Source organism: Lepisosteus oculatus, chromosome 12 (assembly GCF_040954835.1).
Source record: "Lepisosteus oculatus isolate fLepOcu1 chromosome 12, fLepOcu1.hap2, whole genome shotgun sequence".
Taxonomy (NCBI): Eukaryota; Metazoa; Chordata; class Actinopteri; order Semionotiformes; family Lepisosteidae; genus Lepisosteus; species Lepisosteus oculatus.
In genome coordinates, this window is record NC_090707.1 from 4,320,413 (window position 1) to 4,347,252 (window position 26,840).

The 26,840-nt window shown below is 42.1% G+C and overlaps 1 protein-coding gene across 4 annotated transcripts in view; it reads right to left on the minus strand.

Moving 5' to 3' along the window:
- Positions 1-1,555: 1,555 nt before the first annotated feature.
- The window catches only part of arhgef49 (Rho guanine nucleotide exchange factor 49), a 35,137-nt gene continuing 9,852 nt past the window's right edge, over positions 1,556-26,840 (minus strand). For 3 of the 4 annotated variants that reach the window (XM_015358649.2, XM_015358650.2, XM_015358651.2), the window contains exons 2-8: positions 15,516-15,648; positions 11,763-13,564; positions 8,384-8,555; positions 7,158-7,362; positions 4,216-4,787; positions 3,186-3,331; positions 1,556-2,775 (exon numbers count right to left, since the gene is read on the minus strand). In XM_015358649.2, the coding sequence (XP_015214135.2) occupies positions 1,962-2,775; positions 3,186-3,331; positions 4,216-4,787; positions 7,158-7,362; positions 8,384-8,555; positions 11,763-13,534 (3,681 nt within the window). In that variant the 5' untranslated portion in view covers positions 13,535-13,564; positions 15,516-15,648 and the 3' untranslated portion in view covers positions 1,556-1,961. Of the gene's footprint in view, positions 2,776-3,185; positions 3,332-4,215; positions 4,788-7,157; positions 7,363-8,383; positions 8,556-11,762; positions 13,565-15,515; positions 15,649-21,734; positions 21,844-26,840 lie in introns of those variants that run through there. The other variant, XM_015358652.2, reaches the window with a different exon arrangement.

A 26,840-nucleotide genomic window follows, 5' to 3' on the forward strand; every position in this document is an offset into this window, starting at 1 on the left:
AAAAAATGTACATATCACAAGGAACAGGAAAACAAACAAAGCTGCAAAGAAGTCAATGTTTTTTTTATACAATTCAGTCTTTTTCAGAAAAGAAAGATGTAGGTCTTTATTTTAAATATAGAAAACGTTTGAATACAGTCTCAAAACCACCCCAGTAGCTCAGACATGTGAGACTGATGGAGGTTCCTTTAATGTTACAATATGTACAGTACATTCTCACAAGTCCAGAAAAGTAGAAGCCAAGAGAATTATGATGTTGGTCAACTGGAAGCTGTTACACGGGAGCAGGACATCACTGGCTAGTTCTAACAGTAAGGATAGTGCAGTGTTTTTACTGCTTATTGCATCTCTATAGCGAAGTTATCCATCCAGTATAGGAGAGCCGCTTCTTCCTGTGGGAGGTTGCAGTAAACTGGAGTCTATTCTGGAAGCAGAGGATGTAAGGCTGGGCTGTGCCCTGGAGAGGGCGCTAGTCAGCTGCTGGGCACACAGGTGCAGACGGACAAAAACAAGACATCCATGAACTTAGCCAGCCTGGCTTTAAAAATAATCTTAAATCAACAGCCTTGAGATAAGAGATAATTAGATTTAGTCTTTTTTTCCCCCCACAATAGTGTGCAGGAATGGAAAGGCAATAATGCAGAGCTCTCATTTAAACCAAATTAAAGACGACAAGGGAAATACTCCGGACAGCCACTGTCACAATAAGTAGCAAACTCGTTTCCAAGATTGAGAAACCAAACTGTAAAAACACAATCTCAAAACCACCCCAGTAGCTCGGACCAAACACACCATGAGTGCTTGTGCCTCACTCCATGACCTTGTCCTTAATTACCTCAGCCCTTTGCCCTGCATCACCATACTCTATACTGTGTAGTCGCCAATTTTATTTTACTCTGCTGTTCAAGTTGCAACTTAATGTATTGTATTGTAAGTTGTAACTAAATATAAGGGACTCCTCCAGCTTCACTAGTAATCCCCAGGTAGAAGTCCTAACTCCAAAAAAGACAGTGTTGAGGACTTTAAGATGTCTCTTTTAGAGCATGTCTCATTATATGAAGTGTGTAATAATTGAGAATACGGTCACGGATGAATTTTCAATGTAATTCTACTTTTCATATAATGGAGATAACCGCTGACAAAATTAGTAAATATTGTCTTGTGACTCTTAATTACAAAGCTTGAAATATAAAAACAAAACATTTCTTTTAAAACATTGTCTTTTCCTTCTTTGCACTACAGGGTCAAGCTTGATAACAGGAATGATTTTCACTTTCAGAAGACATTACCAGGGAATGCTGGTGCTTTTAGGAGGGGAATCCTTCACTGAGGAAAAAGTGGGCATCAGTACAGGCTTAGCTAGATAAGAGGATACCCAGCCTATCTTCCCCAGATCCCTAGTGCATCTGGGTAAAGACTTACAAGTAACACGATGGGAACCTTTGCAGTGACTGCTCCTGAAAAAAAACTCAAGAGTAATAAAGAATATTGTGTTACAGTTCCAACTGGTAATCTACTAAAGTATTTACACTCACTTGTGCATTTTAACAAACAATTTGAACTCTCACAATTTATTTTTTGCAGTAGTTTTCAATCATGCTTGCTTTATTAACACGGACACGCGTCATGTCAGTTTCTTTTAATTATTATGGAGGGTTTTTTTGCCATCGGTACTGAAACATTCTTTCCAGCCAGCAAGGACTGCCGATCACATCCTGTGACCTGTATTGCCTTGTTTCTTGTGTTTGTATTTGATACCAAACGGCGCTCTCCAAAGTGCTCAACTGATCTGCTTGCTCCCAAGGCCGAACAAAAATAATCTTTCTAGTCAGGTCCGTTTAGTTTGAGATTGCAGGTCTCCCTTAAAGGTGCAAAGTGGTAAGTGTGTTAATCTTAGGATAAAGGTTTTCTAGTTCCACCATCGCCCAGCCAGGGCTTGTGCTCGACTCCTGTGCCCGGCGTCAGGTGCGGTTCTGAACTGTGCTGATCATGATATTCGGCAATGCGTTGCGCCGCTTCCTCCACAGGCCCAGCTCCCGGGAGTACCTCTTGATCGTGCGGAACCACTGGTGCGTCCGAGATTTCTCGGCCGCGCGGAACACGAAGGCCTCCCGGCGGATGTCCAGCAGCTCGAAGGTGTCGGCGCGGTCCGGGTCAGAGGACACCACGCAGTTGCCGAGGCGGATGGGCTCCCGGAGCACGGAGAGCCTGCCGCTGCTCCGGTCCTTGATGAGCACCAGCACGCCGTCCCGCACGGGGTCCTGTGCCTCGTCCGCGCCGCCCGCCGCCCCCTCCGGGCCGCCCTCCGCCGCCCTCTTCAGGCTGACCATCAGCAGGCCGTGCACGCTCTGGAACTTGAGCGCCCTGCTCCCCTTCTTCGCCCACTGGCCGTCGGAGGGCTGCGACAGCTGCAGCTGCCCCTCCATGACGAAGCGGGTGTCCTCGCGGGGCCAGCCCACCGTCTTCATGGACATCTCCCGCATCTCGATGTCGATCAGCTCCCGGTTCCGGCGGCTGTCGCGGCGGAAGGAGCGCAGGGACCAGGGGGCGCCCTCCTGCTTGGTCTTCATGTTGATGTGCTCCAGGTGGGACTCCACGCGGCTCTTGGCCTCCCTCAGGCTGCTGTGGTCAGGGTGGTAGGCGTGAGTGGCCTTGCTGATGCGGCTCAGCAGCAGGGGGTACTTTGTCACTCTCTGCAGCGGCGCCATCAGGAACGACCGCAGGTTCATGCGACGCAGGGCGGTGTTGTCGTTCTGGGAGACGTCGAGAAAGATCCTGCCAAAGACAAGCCAGAGTGCGTTGCTTTAACCGGCCTCTCACCTCACAGCCTAGACAGAACTGTGAAAGGCAACAATTCATACTGCAAAATATTCATGTTAATAAATATTAGTTAATAATATACTTCCTAATTAAATGAAATCCAATGCACTGGAAGTCACCACTGACTCAAACATGTCTCAAAATATGTATTATAGCATTTTCCTTAAATCCCTCAAATGATTCTTTGCATACACCTGAAATATCTTAAGTACAGTATGTATGAGTATCAACTTCAATGACTCATTGATATCTCCACAGAAAGATGTAGCTGATACACGTGCAAGCTAACAGGACTTGTCCTGGGTATCCTATTCCACAGAGAGTCATTACTGCCTTTTTACTCAGTGGAGTCTGGTTTTCAGCACCTGAGTAGCTCTTTTTCCTTCTCCAGGGAATTGAGCATGTTAACAGATGTAGACTGCTGGAGACAGTAAGTCTGAAAAGCTGGAAGCATATTGACAAAGTCGAGAAAGATCTCCCCAATGCACACCGTCAGGAGGTCTTCGTCACCCTGTAAACAAAGGCCAAGAATCAAGACAGTGCAAACATGAACATCAATCCTTCTGCAGCCTTCAGCTAGGACCTACCACACTCCTGTACGCTCATCCATAATCACACTCCTACTTTTACCAAATGCCCCTTGCCTTTTTTTTTCCTTTTGGACTGCCATAACATACATATGTCACACAGAACAACTTAATTCTTTTAACTCAACTAAGTGTTTTGTTCTGGCACACTGGGTGGGGATTATGGAACAAGCTAACCAAGCATGTGGTTGAGTCGGATACTTCAGCTTCTACAAGACACAGCTGGCTGAGATATCTGGACCAACAAGTTACTAACTAGCAAATGAGCTGATTGGCCTCCTGTTGTTTGTAATCTTTTTATGTTCTTATTGTAACTTTTCATTATCCGGGCACTGTTAAAGACAGCTGCATAGTTCAGAGATTTTCAATATGGAGCAGCATCTTTCCAATATGACCTATCTTGTTCGCATGATGACATTTACCCACAACTACTGTCACCTAAAAGGGTGAGACGATGTCAAATGACTGGGGTTGGATGCCGAGATGTTATCACAAGTTTGTTATTCTGTCACTCTGTCAGGGAGTTTTGCATTAAGTAGGATCATTCAAAAGCTTAGAAACTCACCTAGAAAGTCAGTTTTTATCCTCTTTTTAGGAAGAACAAAACACTGAGATATTGATTTCCAATTACTGATCAAGAAATCCATTCTGTTCTGAAATATTTCAAGATAGAAACCTAATTATTCTGCATTGAAAAAAAAAACAAGGCAACAAAAACATAACCCAAAACAAACAAACAATTGTGGGAAACTCGTGTGTTTGCCCGTGGAATTCAGCTCTCTCACATGTTCCCTGGCTCCCGGCCTACCTGATCGAAGGCCTGGTCTATGCTGTCCTGCAGGTGCTCTGTGAACTTCTCATTGAGATCAATCAGCTCCTGGACGTTGCTGAAAACCACAGCCAGCTGCTCGGCTGTGAGGAGCCCCGCTGTCTGCATGGGGCAGTAGAATTCCTCCTTGATGATCCGGAGGTCCTCCCTGTAGCTGCACTCGGTGTTGAGGAATTCCAGGATGGCCTCTTTGCGTTCTGTCCTGAGCTTCAAGCACCTGTCGCACAGGCTGTCCTTCCTGCCTGCCTGGGGCTCCCAGGTGGCGCTCCTGTGTCCGCAGTCGGGGCAGGGCCTGTGCGAGTCCCAGGCCCTGCTGCAGGCCGGGGCGGGTTTCCAGCTCTTTGCCAAGGCGGGCCCATAGCCGCTGTCTGCCCTCTCCACCCGCGCGCCCCCCCGGGGGTCCTCCTCGTCCTCGTCGCGGTCGGCGCTCAGACCCACCACGCCGCTGTCGGAGCTGGCGTCGCTGGCGCCGCTCCAGCGCTGCTGGGCCCCCCGGCCGGGCCCGGCCCGCCACTCGGAGCCGCCGCCGCCTGCGCCGGACTCCGCGGGGCCTGAGGCACCGACAAACCCAAACATTTTATTCTTTACGTCTTCACTCGTTCTTGGCGCTCCGTTAAAACGGGAGCGCTCGTCAGGGAATGAAGAACAAGACCTGCTGTCCTGCCTTGGCCGAAGCCCTGCTTTCGACAACACAGTTAGCTTTGGTGAACCAGGGCCAAATAAACAAAATTACTGTCTCGCTAAAGACGAATTTCACGAAAACTCCCTTTCCACTCTCCTGAGATGGGATCTTGGTGAGCACAATTATGGAAAACCTACGGCATAAATCATGTTGGACTTTCTAGCAATTATCCTAAACTAAAGCTACAGCGATGCAGCTGCCTTCCATACGGAAGACTAGGCAGAGTCAGGTCAGGAAGCCCTTTCCTGGGACTGCAGGGGAAGTAGGATCTTAAGGTGAGCAGGTCCAATCAATCACTTAAAGCTTTCCCTCTTCTCAGGGACATGCACTGTGCTACTGTGCCAGATGCAATATATCAAAAGACAAATGCATCGGCTTTTCTGAGGTACCAGGGTGATATATGGGATATTTCCTTCGATCTCTAGTGCCAATGAAAATTAAAAAAAGAAAAATGTGAGCTATAAATTATAGACCATTCTTTTGTGAGGACGGCCTAACATTTTCACCTAGATAAATGTTCCTTGTTTACTGTTTACACTTTTTAAACAGTCAGGCTTAGGTGTTATTACATTTAGAATGTGTGGGTGAAGTATCAAACGACACTTTGGATGTGCTGCTTGCTGCTAACAAGAGAGGCCCAGTGCGTACCACACCCCTCCCTGAGGACAGTGGTGAAAGGACGGTCATTTTTAAGAGTAAAGTTTGGCTTCTCTTTAAGGAACAGATGGCTAAATTATAGGATTAAAAAAAATAATACACCTAACATGCAATGACAATCATTTTGAGGTCTTACAGCTGTAAAGGCCATCACCACAGAAAACACCCACCAAAAAAAAAAAAACAGATTAAAATCAGGCTTCAGGAAACCAGTCAAGATGCTGTTCAGATACTGTCACCTGAAACAGTATTCCCAACAGACAGCCGCTGATTCCTGACGACCAGGAACCTTATAAGAGCCTTTTAGGACACGACCTTTCTGGGAGAGCAAGACACAAGGCAGAACTATCCTGACCTGGATGGGACAGTCCACTACCGAGCACACAACTTAACAATTTAGACACACTAAATTCACTGGCACGGGAGGAAACCGGAGCTCCTAACAGAAATCCAGAGGGAGCTGGTACAGTATGCCCCACAGAAAGGTGCCCCACTTAGCTGTGCCTTGCCCACACAGAACAACAGAACTAGAATAATCTGATTCCCATAAATGGAGGAAGGCATAGACAGAGGTTAGGCAGGAGGAAGAATATCCCGACCTGTCTTAGGTGATCAGCATAAACGACTATAAAAGTATTAGATTAGAAATCCATAAGTGTACTATACAACTTAACAAATCAGTCTTAAAAAGTAGTATTGCAGCTCACTTAGTCTGAATGCCCCTCCAATCAACTCCACTGGAGAACCGCTATTCAATTTCTATAATGATTCTCCTAATTATCAATTAGGTAATTAAGGAGCCGGTTTTAGCAAAATTGTGGAATGGAGTGGACTGGAGAGTGTACAAGCTAAATGAGCGCTAAACTATAAAGTAGTGGCACCCAGTCCTGGTTCTGACAGACCTCCTTGTCTTCTTTTTGCTCCAGCCAAGTTCAGAGGCAAACTAATGTCAGTTTTATGTGTGGTGGCAAATTTTTAAATGGGATTTGTAACAACAGAGTATCAGTGCTGTAGCAGCTTCTGAGTTTCAGAACCATCCTCAGTTAAGTGTCTAGCTTAACTGTTACCAGCTCGACCTCTGTAGATGGAAGATTAAGTCAATGTAGAAAGGTATAATACACTGTCATTCCCTCTTGTGTCTGCTCATAATAAACAGCTGTTTAATCACAAATAAGAGGAAGCAAGTTATAAGGATATAAGGATTAAAGGTCGGTATACTGAAACACTGTGCTTAAAGTTAGGTATTTTTTAAATTTAGGACTGAGTGCCGGAGCAAGTAAACCAAAAGTCTAAACAAGCAGGCAGATCAATTACATCATCAATTAGCACAGGTAAGGCAGAGCTCAGCTGGAATGAAGACCAGCAGACACAGTCACACTGCGTTCCTCCAGGACCAGGGCTGGGAACCACTGCTACAGGAGCTTTAGTGCTTGTAGTCATGAGACGTGAAAGTATGGGCGCAGGCCACTTCTACTAAATGCTTTGTAAAGGCACATCAGATCAGTAATAGCAGGGTAATTTAATTTGCCCAATCTGTAAGATCGCCAGGGCCACTGAAGAAGGGAAAACCAAAAGCACTCACTGGGGTCCTTGTCTTGGCTCCGGCGCTGACTGTGAAGTCGCACCACGGCCGCAATCTTCATTTCCAGCTGCTTCCTCTTGGTGGCGTCGGCAGGCATGGGGTCGCTGAAGTGAGGCCGGAGCCGGCACTCCCGCTGAGCCCTCACAGGCTCGGCCGTGGCGTAGGCGGCGTCTGAGCTGGACCTTCGGCAGCCAGGACTGGACTGCTGGAATAAGAGCGAGACCCATCAGAGCCCATTCCGAGTCTCGGCAAGGCTTAAGAGACCTGGAACAGAGGAGAACCCCCTCTGGAGAGGGAGAGAAATCTGCCCACTACACAAGCAAAAACCCTGAATCACTGTCCACCAAGAGCTGTGAGATGTCATGATTGAATAGGCAAAACAGGGAGGGGCCACGAAGACGCCTCGGTCCAATCACAGATGATCTGAAACTTCATCCAAAAGGAACAGATTGGGAAATATAAAATCCTCTAGCTTAATTTTAAACACAATATGTATCAATCAGTTATGGAATTTCAAAATTATAGTAAAGCAAAATGGAAGGACAGTGTAAATGAAAGTAAACAGGAAACTATTACTACTGTGTTCAAGGGACACTAATTCACATCACTTCACTCTTATAACCCACTTAAATGGTTAGAGCAGTGAGCACCTACACACATAAAACCACACATATCAGCATCTGCCCAAAGCTCAGAACGTCAGCCTCCCAGACACATGGTCTGCATGTGGTCTTCGCGTTGTTTTTATTACACCTTTAAGCAAATGCATACAGGTGCAGCAGGTACAACATTCCTCAAGACACCGTGCATTTAGTGACGCCACATCAACGAGGTTAAAGAGGATCAATTCTTAGCATCCCGATAGTATACTAGTACTTACTAGTAAGTACATATTTGATTTTACATTCAGAATTATTACATTATTAATCATAAGTATTTAAATGTTCTCATTGATAATCTGCCTCTAAATAAGAACACATAAAAAATAAATTCCGTACAAGCAGGCAACATCACAAACGGCACAAAAAACGAACCTGGGCTGTACTCCTTTGCAATGCATCCTGAAATCTTGCACTGCACACTAATGCATGCTTCATAATATAAATCCTGCCCCGGCCCCATGTGTCATTCATGCTGTACAGTTTATTTTGCTATGCATTCATTTTTATACATATTAACCAAATGCCTTCCTGACGTAAACATTGATAATCATAAAGCAGCCTTACACATTCTGCAGGTTGTGCTCCAGCAGGCTGGTTATTAGTCTCCGTGCTGCAGGCCGGCATCGTCATGGAAACCACAATGGATTGATTGCCTTCCTCCGGAACAGTGATGTCAGCTTTATCAACGTCACGTGAGATCATGACTGGCGACTCGGCAGCGATTTCTGCACTGCAGCTGGGGAAAATACGGCAGCATGCCTTGAATTATTATTCTTGGCACTTACACTACTAACAATACCATTCTGTTACATCCCCCCAAGACCTGTCTCCAAGCAAGACAGAGGGTCTCTGTATGAACTAATTAAACTCATCCATTCATATTAACATTTGAACTCGATGACTTGAGGGCTCGGATTTCTGGAAAGATACCTGAGTGTATCCACCAATGTTTTCCCCATCCCTTGTGTGCATGTATGGCAGTCTTGAAGCACAAGACAGCTACAGTATATGTAACCTCAACATGTCCTCCTGATGACCCCATCAAACAGTACAAAAGCAGCAAAGGATTTACTGGAAATAAAGTGAGCACACAAGAGCATTTCAGGAAAAATCAAATAAATTAATTGTTATTTACTTGCACATAAAGTAGGTGTTAGAATACCACCTAAACATTACCCCCTTTTCCATTTAAGTGGTGATTTTTAGCATTTATTTAAGAAACATTTATGCATGTAAGAAATACTAGGCAACAAGACTTTTTTGGCTGTCCATTAGATTGGTACTGCTACATATCAGAAACGACATTACCTGGTGAATTCGTGCAAAAAGTGCAATTAATCGCATTTAAAGCAACTCTGATTATTAGCAGTCTTTTAGCCGATACCCATTAATGTCCCAGCAGTTGCGAGTACTATTTGCATGAAAATAAGCCTCAGTGCCGCTTTGAAATAAACCTGTTCAAGCGTGAAGAATATTTAAGTGTGCTCTGAAAGGCTTGCAGCTGCTGAAAGGCTTTACCTGAACTTTATTGGAGTTTGGAATAGGTTTACTCCCTGCTGAAAAAAAGGGAGAAAGAAAACACGTTTCGGCCGCGAAGCCTTCTTCAGGTGTTTTACAAACTAGAAAGTCCAACATATTTTATATTAATTTGACCCTATAAGTTGGATTACTTCTGACTAAGTATTTTAAAATGCTTTGAAGCTTCAAAACACGATCCTTCTTAACAATTAAAACCACCCATTATGTGAGAGAATGAAGGAAACCTCATTGTCATAAGTAACAAATCATGCATCTTATTTCCTAGAGTATTTTAAAGCAGAATATACAATTTGCAAACTTGTGTTCATGAAATACAAATAAGAAAGGTCAGGATAATAAGAAAGGAAAAAAGGCAAAAAGAATACATTTAAATTCAGCTTGTATCTGAAGATGAAGAAAGATTAGTGCAAGTTCAGGTCCTTTTTGTGGGTGAAGCCCCAATTAGGTGTGACTGTTATGGTTTATTTCACCACATGTGTACCTCTGTACTCAAACCCATTAAGCAGTTCTTTCTTTAAATAGATTCCTGGCTTCAGCATCTAGTGTATAATGAATGAAGAGCCTCTACATCATACAGTAAAATTACCAACATGGTTTTCTATAAAAAAAATACATTCGTACTGGAATGAAGTCATTCATTGGATGTCATTGATGTGAGAGAAATCTCTGATAAGCAAAGTGTGAAAGTATGAATTTAGTGATATTCCAGGCTCACCGGAATACATGGGGGATTTTAGCTGATGTTTATTATTTCAGAAAATTAAAAATAAATCAAATCATCAAAAAGTCAAATTATCAATAAGCTTTCACAAAACTTAGGTTCCACAGTATTTTAATTTTGCTGGCTTTTACCTGGCTTTAGCAATGACTCAGTCTGGTACACTTATTGATTTATCCTGAATCTTCACTGTTGTTACAAAGCAATTAAATCACAACAAAAGGTACCAGTTCCAATGTCGTCTTCATTGTCAGAGCACAAAACAACAGTTCTGGAACTGACAGAGAATGAGCTACTCTAAGCTGATCAGGTACAGAATTCACAACCAGATAATGTTGGACACAGCTTCTTTAAAAGATCAGAATGTCAAAACCCTGCCCCAGTCCTGCCCCAGTTTGTGTGTGGCTAATTTAAAAAATGTATATTATAAAATTCTGAAACTGTAATGTCAGGGGTCAAAGTAAACTGCTGATCTATAAGATCAAAATTCTTACCTACAGAACAAATTAAATTTCTGTTGATTTTCTTTTCCCTCAAGCTAACAATACTCACAAATTGACTATGCAACACAGAACACCCGAGTGGAAACAACACATTCTAATGTGGGGATGTACAAAATCCCTCGGAGACCTTTGAACTTTTCAAACCTGGCTCTGCAGGAAAGCATTTCTGCACACGTACACATCTAATGCAACATAGATTATAGGAATACACAACTGTTACATTTTGTATTGGAAAATTATTTGATAGTTACGCCATTTCACTCCTTGCAATATACAGTGCTAACAGAGGCACAGTAGTTGGCATATTCACAGTGTAGCAGTGAAATCAGTTAAATGAGAACTGTGGTATGACAAGCACACATTTCTGTGGATGACAGTGGACTTCATGTTGTGGAAAATATCTTTAGAACTTAAAACCATCATCTTAGGTTGTGTAAAATACCCTAAAACCCAGTACAAAGTACACATTTTTCATTATTGCAGGATAAAGGGCTGGAGAAAATATTCCAGGCAGGAGATGTAGCAAACACTCATCTGTTAAACTAAGGAGATTTATTTATTACTATTATTGCTTAATTATTTGACTGACCCTTTTATCCAAAATGATTTATACCTGCACCCATTTTAACAGCTGGGTCTTCCACCAGACCAATCCAGGTGCAGCACCTCGCTCAGCACCAGCTGCTTCCCACCTAGGGTCTGAACACACAGCCGTCAGCCCTGGCCCCTTCTCCACACTGCTGCTCATGCAGATCACAAATGCACCGCCGGCCTTTCGCCCTGCCCTCGGCGGTACCGTTCAAAACGAGCCAGAGCTTCACTTCTCTAACCAGAGCAAACTCTGAGCTGCCAGAGCCCTCCCCTGCTGTTCTGAGCCATGGGAGCAGGCAGAGCTGCTCTGGAAGATTGATTGTTAGAGGCACTTTGGAAACTCTTTCCATGTTGTTAATTGGATGCCTTCGGCACTAAGGTAAGTACTGTTAGTTATTCTTTATAGTGTGATTATAGGACAGGACAGCTAACTGTAGTGTTGATGTGTCTGGAGTGTTCTTCATTATTTTTTGGTGTAGGAACAAAATAAATCTTTGCCTTTTCTGGTTTCAGGTTATCGATCTTCCTAAAATTAAGGGGATACCTACTTTGTCAGCCCAAAGCAGGCAAAACCTATTGCTCATTGACTTACCTCTTCTTTATCAGGTCAAGAGCTGAGCCAATAAAGCCATCTTTCATTTTCGAGATTTTCGCCCCGTAGTTGGAGAGATCCGTGCTGTCGAGCAGCAGCGATGTGCAGCACGTGGACTGGGCCTCGGAGCTCTCCGGGCGCTCTGGAAAGGTGCCGTCCTTGACGTTCTGCGTTTGGGTTCGACTGTGATTGACCCCTCCCCCTTGGGACACGGGCAGAGCTTGGGGAGGTGACCTAGGTATCGGACTTGTACATATTGGAGCGGTCCTGCCCTGTCCAGTTTCCGTTTGACAACTATTCGCTTCTGAGCTTGCATCAAGGCCTAAGACCCTGTCATGGGGTGTGGAAGTCATTTCTCGACACTTGAGCTGCTCCACAGAAGTCCCAGCTTCACACGGCGTGCTTTGACATTCCTTCTTTTCTGAGGTGCAACCCTGCTCTGAGGAGGTCTGGGGGAGCGTCTGACAGTGCTTCTCAGAGGTATGATCCCTGCTCAGTTTGTAGTCGGGCGACTCCCCTGCTGAAGAGCACTCGGCTTGCCTTTGAACAGTCTTGTCGGCAAGTTCGCTGCTCTCCTTTTTCCTCATCATCTTGAATTCCTCAAAGGTAGGGATGTGCAGCTTCCCCTTGGGGTATCTCTTTCGGTCCACTACTAACTCCGACGAGGAGCTATTTTCACTTCTGCCACTGTTCTGCGTTATGGATTCTGCAGTGTGGGATTTCACCACCTCACTGCGTTCTTCTGGAGGATGAACATTGAGATTGGGCGTGCTGTTCTGTCTCCTGAGCTGCAGCCTTCTCATGACTTCCTGCTTGATCTCCTCTGGGCTGGTTATTCGATGGGAGAATGATGATCTGTCTCTGTTTAGCGGGACATTGTGGTTCAAAGCAGTGCACTGACCAAATGCCTCACAGCAGCTTAGGGAACCAACACTCTTACAGTCTCTGGGAGTCAACCCGATTTCTCGACAGTCCTTTGCCACTATGTCACACAAAGCAACTTGGGGACGCACTGGTTTATTATATTCTGCGGCCCTTGCGCTCTGAAGCCGTAGCTTTTCTTTCAAACCTCTTTTGGCATCTCCATTCATGATCCTTTCGTCCATAACGGGGAAAAGCCACTGGGGAACTTTGGTGAAAAGGGGAAGGTCCTTCCTAACCGGCACTCTCCGGGGATGGAAAGGGATGTTTTCTGAAGCAGGCAGCAGATCATACATTGGAGATCCTTCAGCGGCATTGTTGTACCAATGACTGGTGGCTGTGCAACGGAAAATGAACTCACTGTCCACACTTTTGTAAGGGGGGCTAAAAGAATACAAGCTGGAATCTGAAACCGCTGTCCAATGCAAGTTCTCCATGCTTCTGTATAGCCTGCTGCTGGTGCTGTTGACACAAACACCAGGGCCAGCTGGATATGGTTCTGACTGCATGGCACATCCGTCCTGATGCACCAGCTGGGAGTCTGGGTGCTTTAGTGGGTGCATGCTGTTGGTGGAGCAATACCTCAGACCAAGGTTGTTCAGAAAAGCATTGTTATGGCACCCCGGCATGACCTGGCATTGCCCTTGCCCATCCTGGAGGCTAGCATAGGTCATGGTATTTTGAAGTGGAAAGTCAGACAAAGGATTTCCAAGGAAGGAGAGGGATGCTGGCAGGTCACTCAAGCATCTTTCCAAAGCAATACTGCAGCCAGCAGGAGACCCTGCTGCTGAGTAGTCACATGGTGTGGTTTTCACATCTGGCATCGAGGCTTCCGAAGTCCCGGACTCCATTCTTCTAAGAGGAGGGAGAGGAGGAATGCCCTGTGGAAATTAAGGCGCACAGCAGGAGCTTCGTCACCACTCGTTTTCACACTCGAGATACATCAATTATTTAAAAACCAAGCGCAAAAACCAAACCATTTTCGCAACAAAAGGAACAAAGCATAAAAAGAACAAGAATGACAGAGTATCCCTAATGAATCGATGCACAGTAGAAAGCTTTACACACATTGCTTAAAAGCAGAAAAGGTCATCGTACTGTATTTCTGGGCTTCAAAATGTGTAATCCGCACATCGATTTTCAAGATTTCCCTGCCCTTTCTGCTACTGTTTCTGCTTAGATTTTACCAGCTCTTTAAGAAATCCCATCCTCCTTCAATTCTCATACCATAAAAGAATTTTAATCCTTCATGACAACAAACAAGGCAAGTATGGTTTATGCTAGTTGGGCTCCGGCTCACTGCAACCCTCACTGGATTGTGCGACTAATAAACATGGTTGGAAGTTTGCTAGGTCTGAAAAGAGGTGTACATCTGACTGATTTCCCCTATTGTAATTAGTGTAAAATGTCTGGATCCAAAATTATACCTAATCTTCATAAACATATGGTGGTGAAAAGGCACATGTTACAATGCAGCAAAATAAATGCAAATCTGTGGTATGAATAGAATCTTTACAAAATGGATTATATATTTATACAGAAAAAAAAGACAAGGTATGAATCATAAAGTCATATAAATCATAAGAGTACTGTATACTGTCCATATACAGTAGAATGGATGATTGAATTTCGCGAATCATAAAATCTCTGCACTTTCAACTTCAAGAGAATGGTGGAAACATGTATACATGTTTATGTCAGTTGTCATTCTAGTTTAAGCCATCCATGCAATATACATATACAACTAATTTATTGGGTTGATGACTTTATCCAAACTGACTTGCACATGCACCTATTTATACAGCTGGGTATTTAAGTGGAACAATTCAGGTGAAGGATCCTGCTCAAGGGTTCAACAGCGGGGTCTCACCTGGGATTTGAACCCAGTACCTTCCAGTTACAAATGCAGAACCCTCATCACCTCTCCATACTGCTGCCCAGATGACAAATGCATTTGAAACAGCTCGGCGTGCAACCATTTTAAACTTATTTATATTTTTCAATTTCGAAATGTTTTCACTTTGTGTAGAAACCCATACAGGAATCCAGTATGTTGGCTCCGGATCCTTTATTGTCACTATTCACTGATAGCAACATCCTTGCCCTGTATCTGTGATATACACACACTGTAATGCATGGTGGTCCTCATGACATCACAGTCATCTTTTCTGTCTGCACACTTTTCAAAACCGCTGACATACAAATAAATATTGTTCATTATCATGACCTACTTGCATACAGCAAATTCACTATGGGACGACATTTCATTCATATTGATTTTCAGTCTCTGTTTGTGGAAATATGGGAAAATGTTTTTATGATTGAATTACCAGCAGCCAGGGGACACAGAGCAAAGCAGATCTCGAGTGCTGTAATGGTTTTCATTAGGCATTTAGGAGTCGATACACCTACGTCCTTAAAACACTGGCAGAGGATCTTTTAATTCAGCTCAATCTAAATCTGACTGATGTATGCCCTGGAATTTATGATGGTACTAATACTAATAAATACTTTAAGTACTAATAAATAACTGTGTAATCACTTAATCAGCTGCTCAGTAAGGGAATCAATACCTGAGGCTTTTGTTTTCCTTTTGCGTTTAAGTAGTCAGATTATTCTAATCCTATTTTTTCCTTATTTAGAGCTAATAACAGAGGCTGCAAAAAAAACTGACCAAAAAGCAGCATTAAAAATAAAAAACAAAACCTTCAACAGAATAACCGATTCTAATAAGTGATCCTAGCAGAGCACTGATATATCCCTCTGCTAGCATTTATTTCTGTTGGCTCTGTTGATCTCTTTCTCCGTCTCACCACACGCATCTCCACTTACCCCATTTTAAATGAGCCGCTGGGCCTTTTCTTAGGGTCACTTGTCTTATTTCTCACCGGCTCAGGGACACCGCGGCTTCCCGAAGTCGTGCTCTGGTATCTGGGTCTTCAGACACTCAGGGTTATTTCAGGCACTGAAAAGGTAAGGATAAAAAAAAATCTAAATCCGCAAGATTCCCAAAAAGCAAAAATGGAATTGTTGCATCTCTCATCTCTCTGCAGCAGTTAACAGCAGAATTGTTTGAAATAATTAACAGTTGATTACACCAATAAATGCAAGCAAACAGCACATTTTTTACGAGGAAAGATCACATTACATTCTAACGTTAATTTAATTTAAAAAAAAAGTTTCAGTATTTGAATGTGTATGGAATACTGTAAGGATTACTGTCATGCTGGTGGTAGTGGTATATGTGGATGTTTTGTGCCTACGCTGTATATGAAAATACTGTTTTACTGCACAACATCTGCTATCTTTTCTAGCTGACACACTCCCTCAGTGAATTACGTTGCCCTGTCTTGCACTTGCAGTTTTCACCGTGAGTGCTCCAGGTCTACCTGACCTTAGCTGTGCTTCAGCAGAGCTGCAGAAAAAGACGCCGGATCCTTTGGACCCACCTTCACAACCTTTTATTAACAACTACAAACATCCACCACATATGGTGTCATTGACCCATGGAAAGCAATAACATCTACAGTTAAAGAAGAAATCGTTTTCCCTCTAAGTGACAATGTGCTGAATATGACAAAAACTGCTGGAGGCTATTGAAAGACCTGACTTGACTGCAAAAAACAGAAAAATAATGAGACCGAAACAAACTGAAGCACTGCACCACAAAACTCTCACCCAACAAAACAGTAAGCGAAGACATAATCCAGGACTTGGGCTCTGGATTCTGAGCTGGTGTCTCTCTTATCTCTATAAATTATAATCTAGGAAATAGCAGAATACAGTAATCCTACTGTGTTTGTAAACTACAATGCCAACCAGAAAAAAAACAATCAGCAAAAAGGATCAAGAATGTTAAGGTGTCGGCGTGTACTACACCGAAGAACGTTTTCATCAAAGGAGCCCCTGTGCTCTGAAGCTTCTTAAAATGGGCAGCTCAGCTCCTATAGTGCCTTTGTATTTGTAAGACTGGTGCAGAGAGATCGACTTGCAGCCTTTCCTCAGAATCATACAGGGCCTCAGGAGACAGAGCCCTGACTGCAAGACTTTGGCTTGAAGAAGCATGCTCACTAATCACACAGGACTGCTTCTACTTGTCTGAGAAGACGCACCTTTGTTTAAAAGCATAATAAGAAACAAATTATTGTAAAATAACAGAGTTCTATGCAGTAATGAATCGTGTCCAAGGCCATTTCATTCTAAGCTTTTTCATATCTGTGCCAGTGTCATCCCCTGCCTCCAATTATTCTTTCAAGTCTAATTCCAGCAGCACTATGCCTATGAGTTACTTACACATGAACAACATTTAACCTTTTACTCATCAGATTAGCTCTATCTGTCCATCAAATAAAACTGCAGAGCAGGCACACGACAAACCTCAATGCGATACAAGGGATAAAGCAGTTAGTACACCATGAATGGAGTAGATCTCCCCACAATGAGCGCCATGATGCCCCACGATGAGATGTGATTGCAGCTGCTCCTGGGCAAGTCTGGCTTCTACACAGAACCGTTCAGCGCCACAGCCCAGACGGCGGAGAACTTTGTGATGGCAAAAGACTAGGCCTTCCGCCACGGCAGGTCTGAGTGCTATCTGGGCTCTGAGGGGGTGACGCCAACCTCTGTAACAGGCCGAGGGCCACAAAAACAATTTATGCTGAAATCAAGCGCATCATGCATCAAACCAGCCATGGTGCATTCCTCTGTCACACGTTTGTCACTTCCTCAGTAGGGCATTCTTTGGTCTGGCACCGTTGCTCATTCACCACGGCTTCAGACCAGGGAGCAATCGCTAAGAAGGCATTCAGTGACCAGCGCTGTATCCCTGTCAGGTCTTCAAGACAGACCACGTGTATCACCGACTGCAGGGGGGAGGGGACCAATAAAGACAACCTTAACAGATCTGAAAGACTGGGGGGAAAAATTATTTTCATAAAGAGGGGTTTGAATGAAAAAACATCATCTTTTATCCGTGGCTGGGCGGTATGCTGTGCATGGCTATTGTTTCTCGGCTTCAAGGTAGAGGCTGAAATACTGCATTTAAATGACTCACTAGATGCAGTGCGTGTCACAGAGGCCGACACTGGGGATTGGCAAATAATTTTGTTTCAGTTACTGAATTACCTGAAATGTACACAACATTAACGAATGTGGTTATTTTTCTGGGTATGCTTGTAGAAGTTACTGTACCAGGAATGAGTGGCAAATGCACTAGCACAACTGGGAATATCATCCTGACATCCCAACCCACCACCTGATCCCGCAAAATCCAATGTGCTAGAAATCTCAAAGGACACAGAACGGCTTTTGTCTGACTCCAGATTCATCAGAATGCACCAGTCCTGTTGTTTATTCTACATGTCACTCCTCTAATAGCTCCAGTAATGAGTATCAGAGCCTCATTAACAGCAGTTCAGCATCCATCTCATATTTAAATAAGACATACAGACAAATTACGAACAGTCACTGAGGAACTACGGAATTCTACTGTAAAATCTGGAGGTGTTATAAATCCGGAAATACACATCTTTAAAAAAATAAATGAGCTTAGAAATAGTTTCAGTGATAAAATTCACTCTAAAATGAGAACATACTAAAATATCACTGAATATCAGAAAAATGCACGGCTACTAACTCCATCCCACAACTTTTGAGATAATCCAAGATAATATGATTTTCTATTTTAAGAAAATAAAAGCTCAATAATCAGAGTATTCAGACTCAATTTAGAACGAGTCAAGGTACAAAAAGCACCTACACAAGGACAGAACCGGTATCATGTGCCAGGCCAACAGTATAGTTATATTCCAGAACCTAGAGCACATTTTGACAGTATATTTTCATTGCATATTTCACGAGTACAAAAATCCTTCAAAGCAAGAAAAGATAGGGCTTGAAGTGATAAATCAAACCTGAGAGCACAAAACCATTAATGACTGTGAATTGTAAAACAAAATTTAAGCCTCAATCTTCTTTGCAGTCAATACCTCAAAGACAGTATATGCATACGGGATTTGCCTGAAATGACATTTACTGTACTGAAATTACTATCAGAAATGATGTGGTTTACATAACACAACACATTCCAGACCTTCAAGAAGGTATGTGATGGGCAGTCTCTGGAGTGCCGTAAGGTGGTGCTTTAATTATGATTTTATTTCAGAGGTGTGAAATGTGCCTTTCAGACACTGATGAACACCTAAGCCTTTACATTAAATTAAAGGTGTGGTAAATTCAGTGTTTGATGTGGATGATGTCTTGAACTCTGGATTGCATACTGGTATTGTAGTTTTAGTGAGATACCTCACTTCATTTGGAATGCACTGAAAGTTGAGTACTTAAAATGAATTATAAATTACAATCAAAACATAAAAGCATAACGAAACACTATTCAGATGTGGTGCGCCGTTAAGTACGGTAGACTGTTAGGGAGTTTTTATTTATTGATCCGGCCTACCTCAACTGTGTGACACCACCATACTGCACAGTAGCATTGAGCATTTCATTATGTGTTTTGAGAGAGGAGGTGGCATTGCGTCACAATTGCTTCATTTTTAGGAGAGCTGTCCAAGGTTCTGAACCCCTGATTACTGTACAATTTAATTACCACTGTATTACAGGCAAAACCTAGTAAATCTAAACTGACTATAGTTATAAATCACTGTCGTGGTCCTGTTACAACAATTTGACTGTCCCCTGCATTTCAGTTCAGAGTGGACACTTTAATAAACATGGGAAGATAACAAACACATTAGAAAACACACGCATGTGAGCTCACAAAGGTTGTTAAAAACAGCGCGTCAGCAAATACCCCTCTCAACAACATCTTTTTGTATGTAAAACATGTCCTGAATAAGGAATACCCTAAACCAGCATTGCTAGAAGACCTATCACATTCTGCAGCACTGGAGAGCTTATAGAGGTCAAATAAAATGCTATGAATTTTTAAAAATTTAATATACAAACTAAAGGACTAAAGGATCTGGATCTTTGCAAATAGGAACAACAAGGATTGCTGGGAGATTTAAGAGATATCGTGAAGTCATGAAGTCAAGACAGACCTGTGCTCTGGACACACCCTAGAGTCAACCAAACTAGCATGCACTAGTAGAGATGAATTGCAAGAATGCTAAATCAAGAGCCGAATGCACAGGTCTCGGTGTGCATGAAAACGAGTTACAGAGCCATGCCCATCAAGAATGGAAGCCACTAAGGTAGAATGGCCTCCTCATTTCTACGTTCTATGTTTTGCAAGACAGATGTTCAAAAGATTTCTACAATTGCACTAATTAGGTAATTTTTTTCCTCGGTTTTGGCTGGACTTGTCTTGTCAACATGTGTCAGTAAGCATGGCCGGATTATCTCAAACTAAAAAGAAACATAACTGTTTCTGTTGTAAGTAAACTAGACAACAAATTCACATCCAAAGCTCAAACCAAGCTTGGAAGGCTGGCTTCTGATTTTAATGACGTGATTATATCCTTTCACTAGGATTGTTCTGGTGAACACAGGGCTAGAAAATACTGCGGTACTGTCAATGATTGGGCAACACTCACAATTGAAATAAATGCATACTTTCAATTTAAATAAAAGCTAAATTTTTAGCAAATGTAGCATAAATGTAGTAAAAGGGACACTTATCGCCTGACACAGATTACCGAGCAAGCCATGTAAGCAGTATAAACTTCAGATTTTAAGAAATACTCTTTGCATGGTTCTCTGGTGAACAGGCAGTCAGTACCCCGACCAATACTAACCTAGATGTGTCAGCTCAATTCATTTTTCAATTTTAGACAGGCTAAAATAAAGCTCTTCAAAAATCTGTGGCCTCTTGCACAATGAAATATTGAAAGCTACTGGCTGTTACAGTATGTAGTCCTAACCTACATTAGACAAGAACATCACTTTACTTTCAATGAAGGCAGAAGCCAGAGGCAAGGTCAACCAACAGGGATCGCAATGATTGCGTTCTTTATGGTACAATCAACTCAATGGCTAGACAATGAGATTGCGTGACAAATCAATTAATCAATTAACAATATGTAGCACATTGCTGACAAAAAAAAAACTTGAGAAAGGCAAGTAGCAGCCTTTAACTTTGACAAAGTTAAACCACATTTTAATGTGTCAGAAACTGTATGATCAGTCAAGTTTTCATATCAATAACTCCGATACAGACAGGATTGAGAGAAACTTTTCTTGTTTTGGTTGCGACACAATTCGAACTTGTATTTTGGAAAACCGAAGGCAATATTTTACACAAAGGGTCGTGGAACAAGCTGCACAGCTACATTGCCAAAGCTGATAATATCGTTTCTTTCATGAAAATGCTGGATGAGACCTTATTCACTTTAATAGTAAAAGAGCACAATGGGCCAGATAGCCTCCTCCTATTTGCAAACATTCTTATGTTCTTATGTTTGCATGTATTAACCTGTCTGACAGAGTTCCTGGAAACACATGTTAATCTTCTGCGGCAATTGTCCACTTTTTTCAGTCAGTTTTGAAGTACAACCCTCGCACATAAAACATAGTAAGTCTGTATTATAAACTTTGAAGTTTTTCCAATTTTATAAAATTAATTTCAGCTATCCAGGGCTACCCAGATCTTTATTAAGCTATACCATTTAATATACTGTTAGGCTTTTATCATTATTGTTGTACTATATACTGTCAATGTTTTTACTATGGAGTACCACATCAGTCTTGAATATGTATCAAGGATGCATCTTGTATCTATCTACAACATCACATGCGTTACGGATATTCTGAAACCATTATAGCCCTTATACAGTCAAATATTTCCAGTCAAAAGTATTTTTTTTAGCTACTAACATTTTTCATAAAAATGATTTAATCTATCAAAAGAAGTATTTAAACAAAAGGTAGCAGAATGATTACAAACAACAACTACTACATAACCCAGTAACCTCTATACAGTACATATACAATTACTGTCTTATGTGACATTTTTGTTGGGTAGGACTGAAATTAAATGCTAACTAGTTTTACAAGAGTGAATTATAAAACACAAAAAGATACCCCTCTCACCTTTATTTTAAAACTTGGCAAACTGTCCACTTGAAGACCTTGGCTATCATGATTACTCAGGTATTACAGGTAACAACTCTGCAGATAAGGCATCCTTTTCGGTCTGCTACCTAGAGCCCGTTAGCATGTGAGGGAGGAGAGCTCTCCTCAGCTATTGTTACAGGAGAGCCACTCTCACTGGGCATGCTCTCCAGAACGCCCCTCCGTTGGCATGGAGACAGGATGAAACGGTACTGTAGCGATGTGGAGGGAAAGGTGTGTACACCTTATTCCTCTCCCTCTGTGGGAGATACCTCTCGCGTCACGGCAGGCCAGGAGACAAGCAAAACCACTTCATTTCACACGCTGACAGTTGTTTCTTAATTCACTTCATTTAATTCTCCATTATCATGCTGAGCAACCCAGCCATTGTAACTTTTTTCCCCCAATGAGATCACATTCAATGCAAATTACGCATCTGACATAATTAGGAGCTAGTTTTTCTCTCTGAAGCTCAAAGCCTCTCCTTAAATTAAGAAAATGAATAGAAAATGCTTCTTATGTGCAATTCTGTAGTTTAACTGAAAGCTAAAGATGTTTTAATTATTAACAGAACTTTATCTTATTAAATATATTTTGGAATTTGTTACATTAGTGTCATTGAGATTGTGGATCATTCACAATACATAAAGGAACACATAAATGTTCCAGAATAGGTCAAAACCAAATTTTCTGCATATTAACAGCTAGAAACAGAAAAAAATTACACCATTCTTACAGAGCAAGGTCCATTATTGAGGGTGCACACATTTTTCTTTCAACCAATTGTAAGCCACTGTTCTGTCATTAAAAAATGATTGGAATTCACAAGAACTGGGTTAATCTTCAACCCAGCAAAGGCTCTAATGGAATACATCTCCACGTACACTGGGAAGACTGAAGGCCTGCTGGAAGCACAGAGTGGGAGAGAGGACACCACCTTTCCATCTGGAGCCAAACATAAACTGGAAAATAACTTATTAAAAGCTCATTAATAACAAAATATAAACACACATTATCCTCCTCTTTGTGATTCATCTGAGTAATTTTTCTTTACAGCCTGTATAAAACAGAAAAAAACCCTTCCCGTTTTTTCCCCCATCAAGAGGCATTCAATAAAAACATCCCTGAAGGCATTCAAAATGACAGAGTATTGTTGGCTTTACAGCTAAACTTAGCTGAGCAGGGCCATGGTTTACGGTGCCAGAAATGCCTTTTGTTTCTCCTGCAGGGCCTCATCTGTTTTTATCGTGTTTTACAAGCATGACAATCAAAAGGGAGAGGCATGGAACCATGACGGCTCGTTAACACAAGCCCTGAAGACCTGGGTTCGATTCCAGCCTGGGCTGCCTTGCGTGTGGACCGGGCACGCTGCTCCTGTGTTTGCTAGGGTATGTGCCAAGGGCTCCAGATTGCTGCCACATTCCAAACACGTTCTCCATGTGTGGTCTTGTCCAAGGCAGGGCGAGACCTTTAGAGAAATAACCTGCTCTGTATTCTGCTTATGTTTTGCTGAATATTACAGATAACCACTGCAGTATATTAACATGAATTTATACGATTTTAAGTTGTTAATGTTTCTTGCTTTTTACCCAGTGGCACATGGCCTACTAACAAAAGATTACATTATGAAAATGCATCTGACACTATGAGGTAAGTATTTTCTCTTATGATCAGCTGAGCCATTTCATACACGACTGTTTTAATGTACACTTTACCTGGCATGTTCAAATGATCAAAGGTATTTTTAGTGCAGAAAACTGTTTTTGTAACACATTTTGGATCCCAGCAGCTACCACGGTCCTCCAGGATAGTGCTGCTCCCGCCACAGTGGGGATGTCTGTTTCTAGCTGACCTCAGCAGACAGCAGCATTGCAGGTGACAATCCCCAATTCACACTATTGTCTCTGTCTTTGCAGCAATTCAGCAGAAAAGCCATGTAATTTGGGATTTTGCCAGACAAGAGCAGCGGAAACAACCAATTCTTTTAATCTGTTTTAAAGAGGATTTCACACCATTTGATTTATACAGTCTTCTGCATCTAGCGAGAAAGATTATTTTATCAAAGCCATATCACGGACTATGACCTTCAGAGCCATCTTGGGCAGAGTGTGAGAGACGCTTGAAAAGCAGGTGGGTCTGACATACGGGACCATTCAAACTGCGGTGCTGCTATACTGGAGGACACCACTATTAACATTTATGAGGATCCTACCAGGTCTTAAATTATTAATCACCATGCATGCTGCTCAGTGAAGCACTGGCTGTCTGTTACTGCAGAATGTTCTCTAAGCAGAAACCTGCGAGTGTATATTTTGCAAAGACGACTAAATTTGGCATTTGAAATGATACCTCGTCAAAAGACGTTAGCTTGGAGTGGGAACAGTTCTAAGATTTAAAGGAACGTCTCATTAGAATCTGAAGGACCAGCATTTCCCCTGTCATATTTATTATGAAAAACAGAACATGTAGCCCTTTTACCCCAATATCAAACATATTGGACTGCTTGGAAAGTACTTATTCTTTGATAAAACTCTTAAGAGACACCATTACATATTTAAGAAATTACTGCGTCATTTAGGAAACAATTTAGCTTTGTGCCTTGAATACAAATCAGCTGCAATAATGCAGACAGCTTGGTGACAAGTAACATACAGTGTAGTTCCAATAGTAAGTGTACATGCCAACTGGATATGTTGTCATCTATATTTCATAAACTGATAATATTTCTAAAATTCCAAATGTAAGTAGAGAAAAAAATCCCTTCTTTAAATTGAATCAGAGTTGTTTTCTCCTTTTTATATTTGTTTTTTTATTAGCATCCAATATTTTCCATAATTAACACATAAGTAATAAACAATAGAGTTATATCACTGGAAATATGCATCCACAAAAAATCTCCATCCCCATTAACTCCTTGTTTTCTCCAACATTCAATTTTTTTAATAATGTTCATCCGAAGAAGGCTCTGCTGTTGAAATGTTGTTTTGCTTCTTTGTGTCTCCTTCCCGGTGTAGAATTAACCTCACTAGTTCCTAAGCAGCCCACAAGCTGATGCTCCTCCACACTCGAACCAATAATGCTCGATATTTCACAGTGGGGTTGAGCAATTCACACACTCCTTAATACTGAAACACTGCATTTGGTGTTTTTTATTTCTTCATTTCTACTTGTTGTTGCTTTTGGGTTTTTACTAGTACCCCTCATGGGCGCAAATCACAATTTTCCAACGAGAGCCTACTGATTGAACTCTTCCTGCACTGTGCACTGAATCTGTGTGAAGGCTGACCCTGGCAATCCTAGCTCCCCCTCCCAGCCTCCAGCACACACTGTGCCATATGGCGACTGTGACATCATGACATTCACCCGAAGCAGAGCGGAACAGCCCTGACACTTGACACGCACCGGGTCTGATCACTGGACGCCTGAAACTGGTATGTGTTATACCAGGAAGCTCGCAAGATGTTGCTTTTGTGCAACACAATGCAAGTTCTTACTAAGGGGCAGACGGGAAACCCATCAATCTGGTGATCGGCACTAAGGTACAGCAGGTGAAGGAAAGAGCTTAATTTACCCATGGAAGCAGATCAATTTAAACTGTATTGAAAAAAAACTAAATTTAGAATAACACACAATTCTCCTCATTCACGCCTTCATGGGCTTCCATGCAGGATGTCTTCTCATGCACGTCTCTGTTTCAAGCATTCTCATTTCCAATGTAGGACAATACCGTTCGCACAATTTTACATATGCATTACCATTCTCCGCTTGACATTGTCCTCACTGGAAATTGCAAATCTGGATTTAAAGGTTGTTATTGAATGCAGGTTGTGAAAAAATAATCTCCAGCATGAATGCACATCATCTGAAACCGGATGGATTCCACCATGCTGAGATTTGAATAAAAAAGAAATTGCCCAGATTACTTTCTCTGTCACATTGAGCTTTTTTAAACAAAGTGTCATTCTGATACAGTTAAATTTAATAAATATTATACACTTATTTCATCCTTGGACAACGTTCTTTAGACTTCACCAAATCTTGTGTCACATATATCGTAGTGTATGTCATATCTGGTACACAAGTACTGTATATTTACTGAGAGCACATGTCCAATTATCAAGGTTCAATGTTTACTTGGAGAGTTTGATCAATACAATTACCAGTCTATCAGCCCAAGCATTTGCGTCATGTTTTATGCAACATCTGCGGTGTCAGAAAAAAAGTCCCACTTTCCTTAATAAAATGTAGTGTACAGCTTTTAAAAACTAAAACAAAAACTAACATGACAGTGCTTTAATGGCTTTTTGGGGGAAATTGTTGAGATTTTCAAAGCACATTATAGCCTTCAAATGAGCCACTTGTTTTGTTTGAGAATGCGATCAAAGTTTTTTATAGGACAGGAAGCTGGAATTCTATAACGGTAGATGGCATCTGGTGAAACTGGTCTAAGAGAATAGTGCTTATGGCACACTTGTTACTTATCCATTAGTGATTCTTTTTGGACATTAAAATACACAAGACATTGTGCCCATTACCTTTGTGTGCCCTAAGGGTATAGCGCTTTAGTGCTGGGCTCAAATGCTCACTGATCCCTGTGGGCCAGGAGTGCTGGTGGCAATCATCATGTCTATAGCTGGAAGAGTCAGGGAAAAGCTGTTACTTCCTTCTTACCAGCTCGTTCACCATCTCAATTTTACTCTGAAGGCTAAATAGGATTTGTCATGTGCAGTGAAGAGCTGGTTGGGTTTGCTACAGCCCAACACAGACCTGATCTAAGCAAACATCCTAGAAAATGTGATCAACTGGATCTCCAATCCTTGGAATCCAATTTCTGCCCAATTTCTGGTAGAGAATCCTTTTTCTTAACGATAACTGCGAAGCAGAAAATGGGATATCTTCCATTGAAACGTCAATTGATTCGTCTACTGAAACTGGAAAAAGAAACGTCTAGGTAAACGTCTGGGCTGATAGGCCAGTTCTTTTATGTGAATGTATAGTGAAGTTAAAACAGACTGGCCTGTGGTATAAGCTCAATATTACATCTTTGAAGAAAAATAATTTCTTCAAATATGGTTGCCTTGAGGA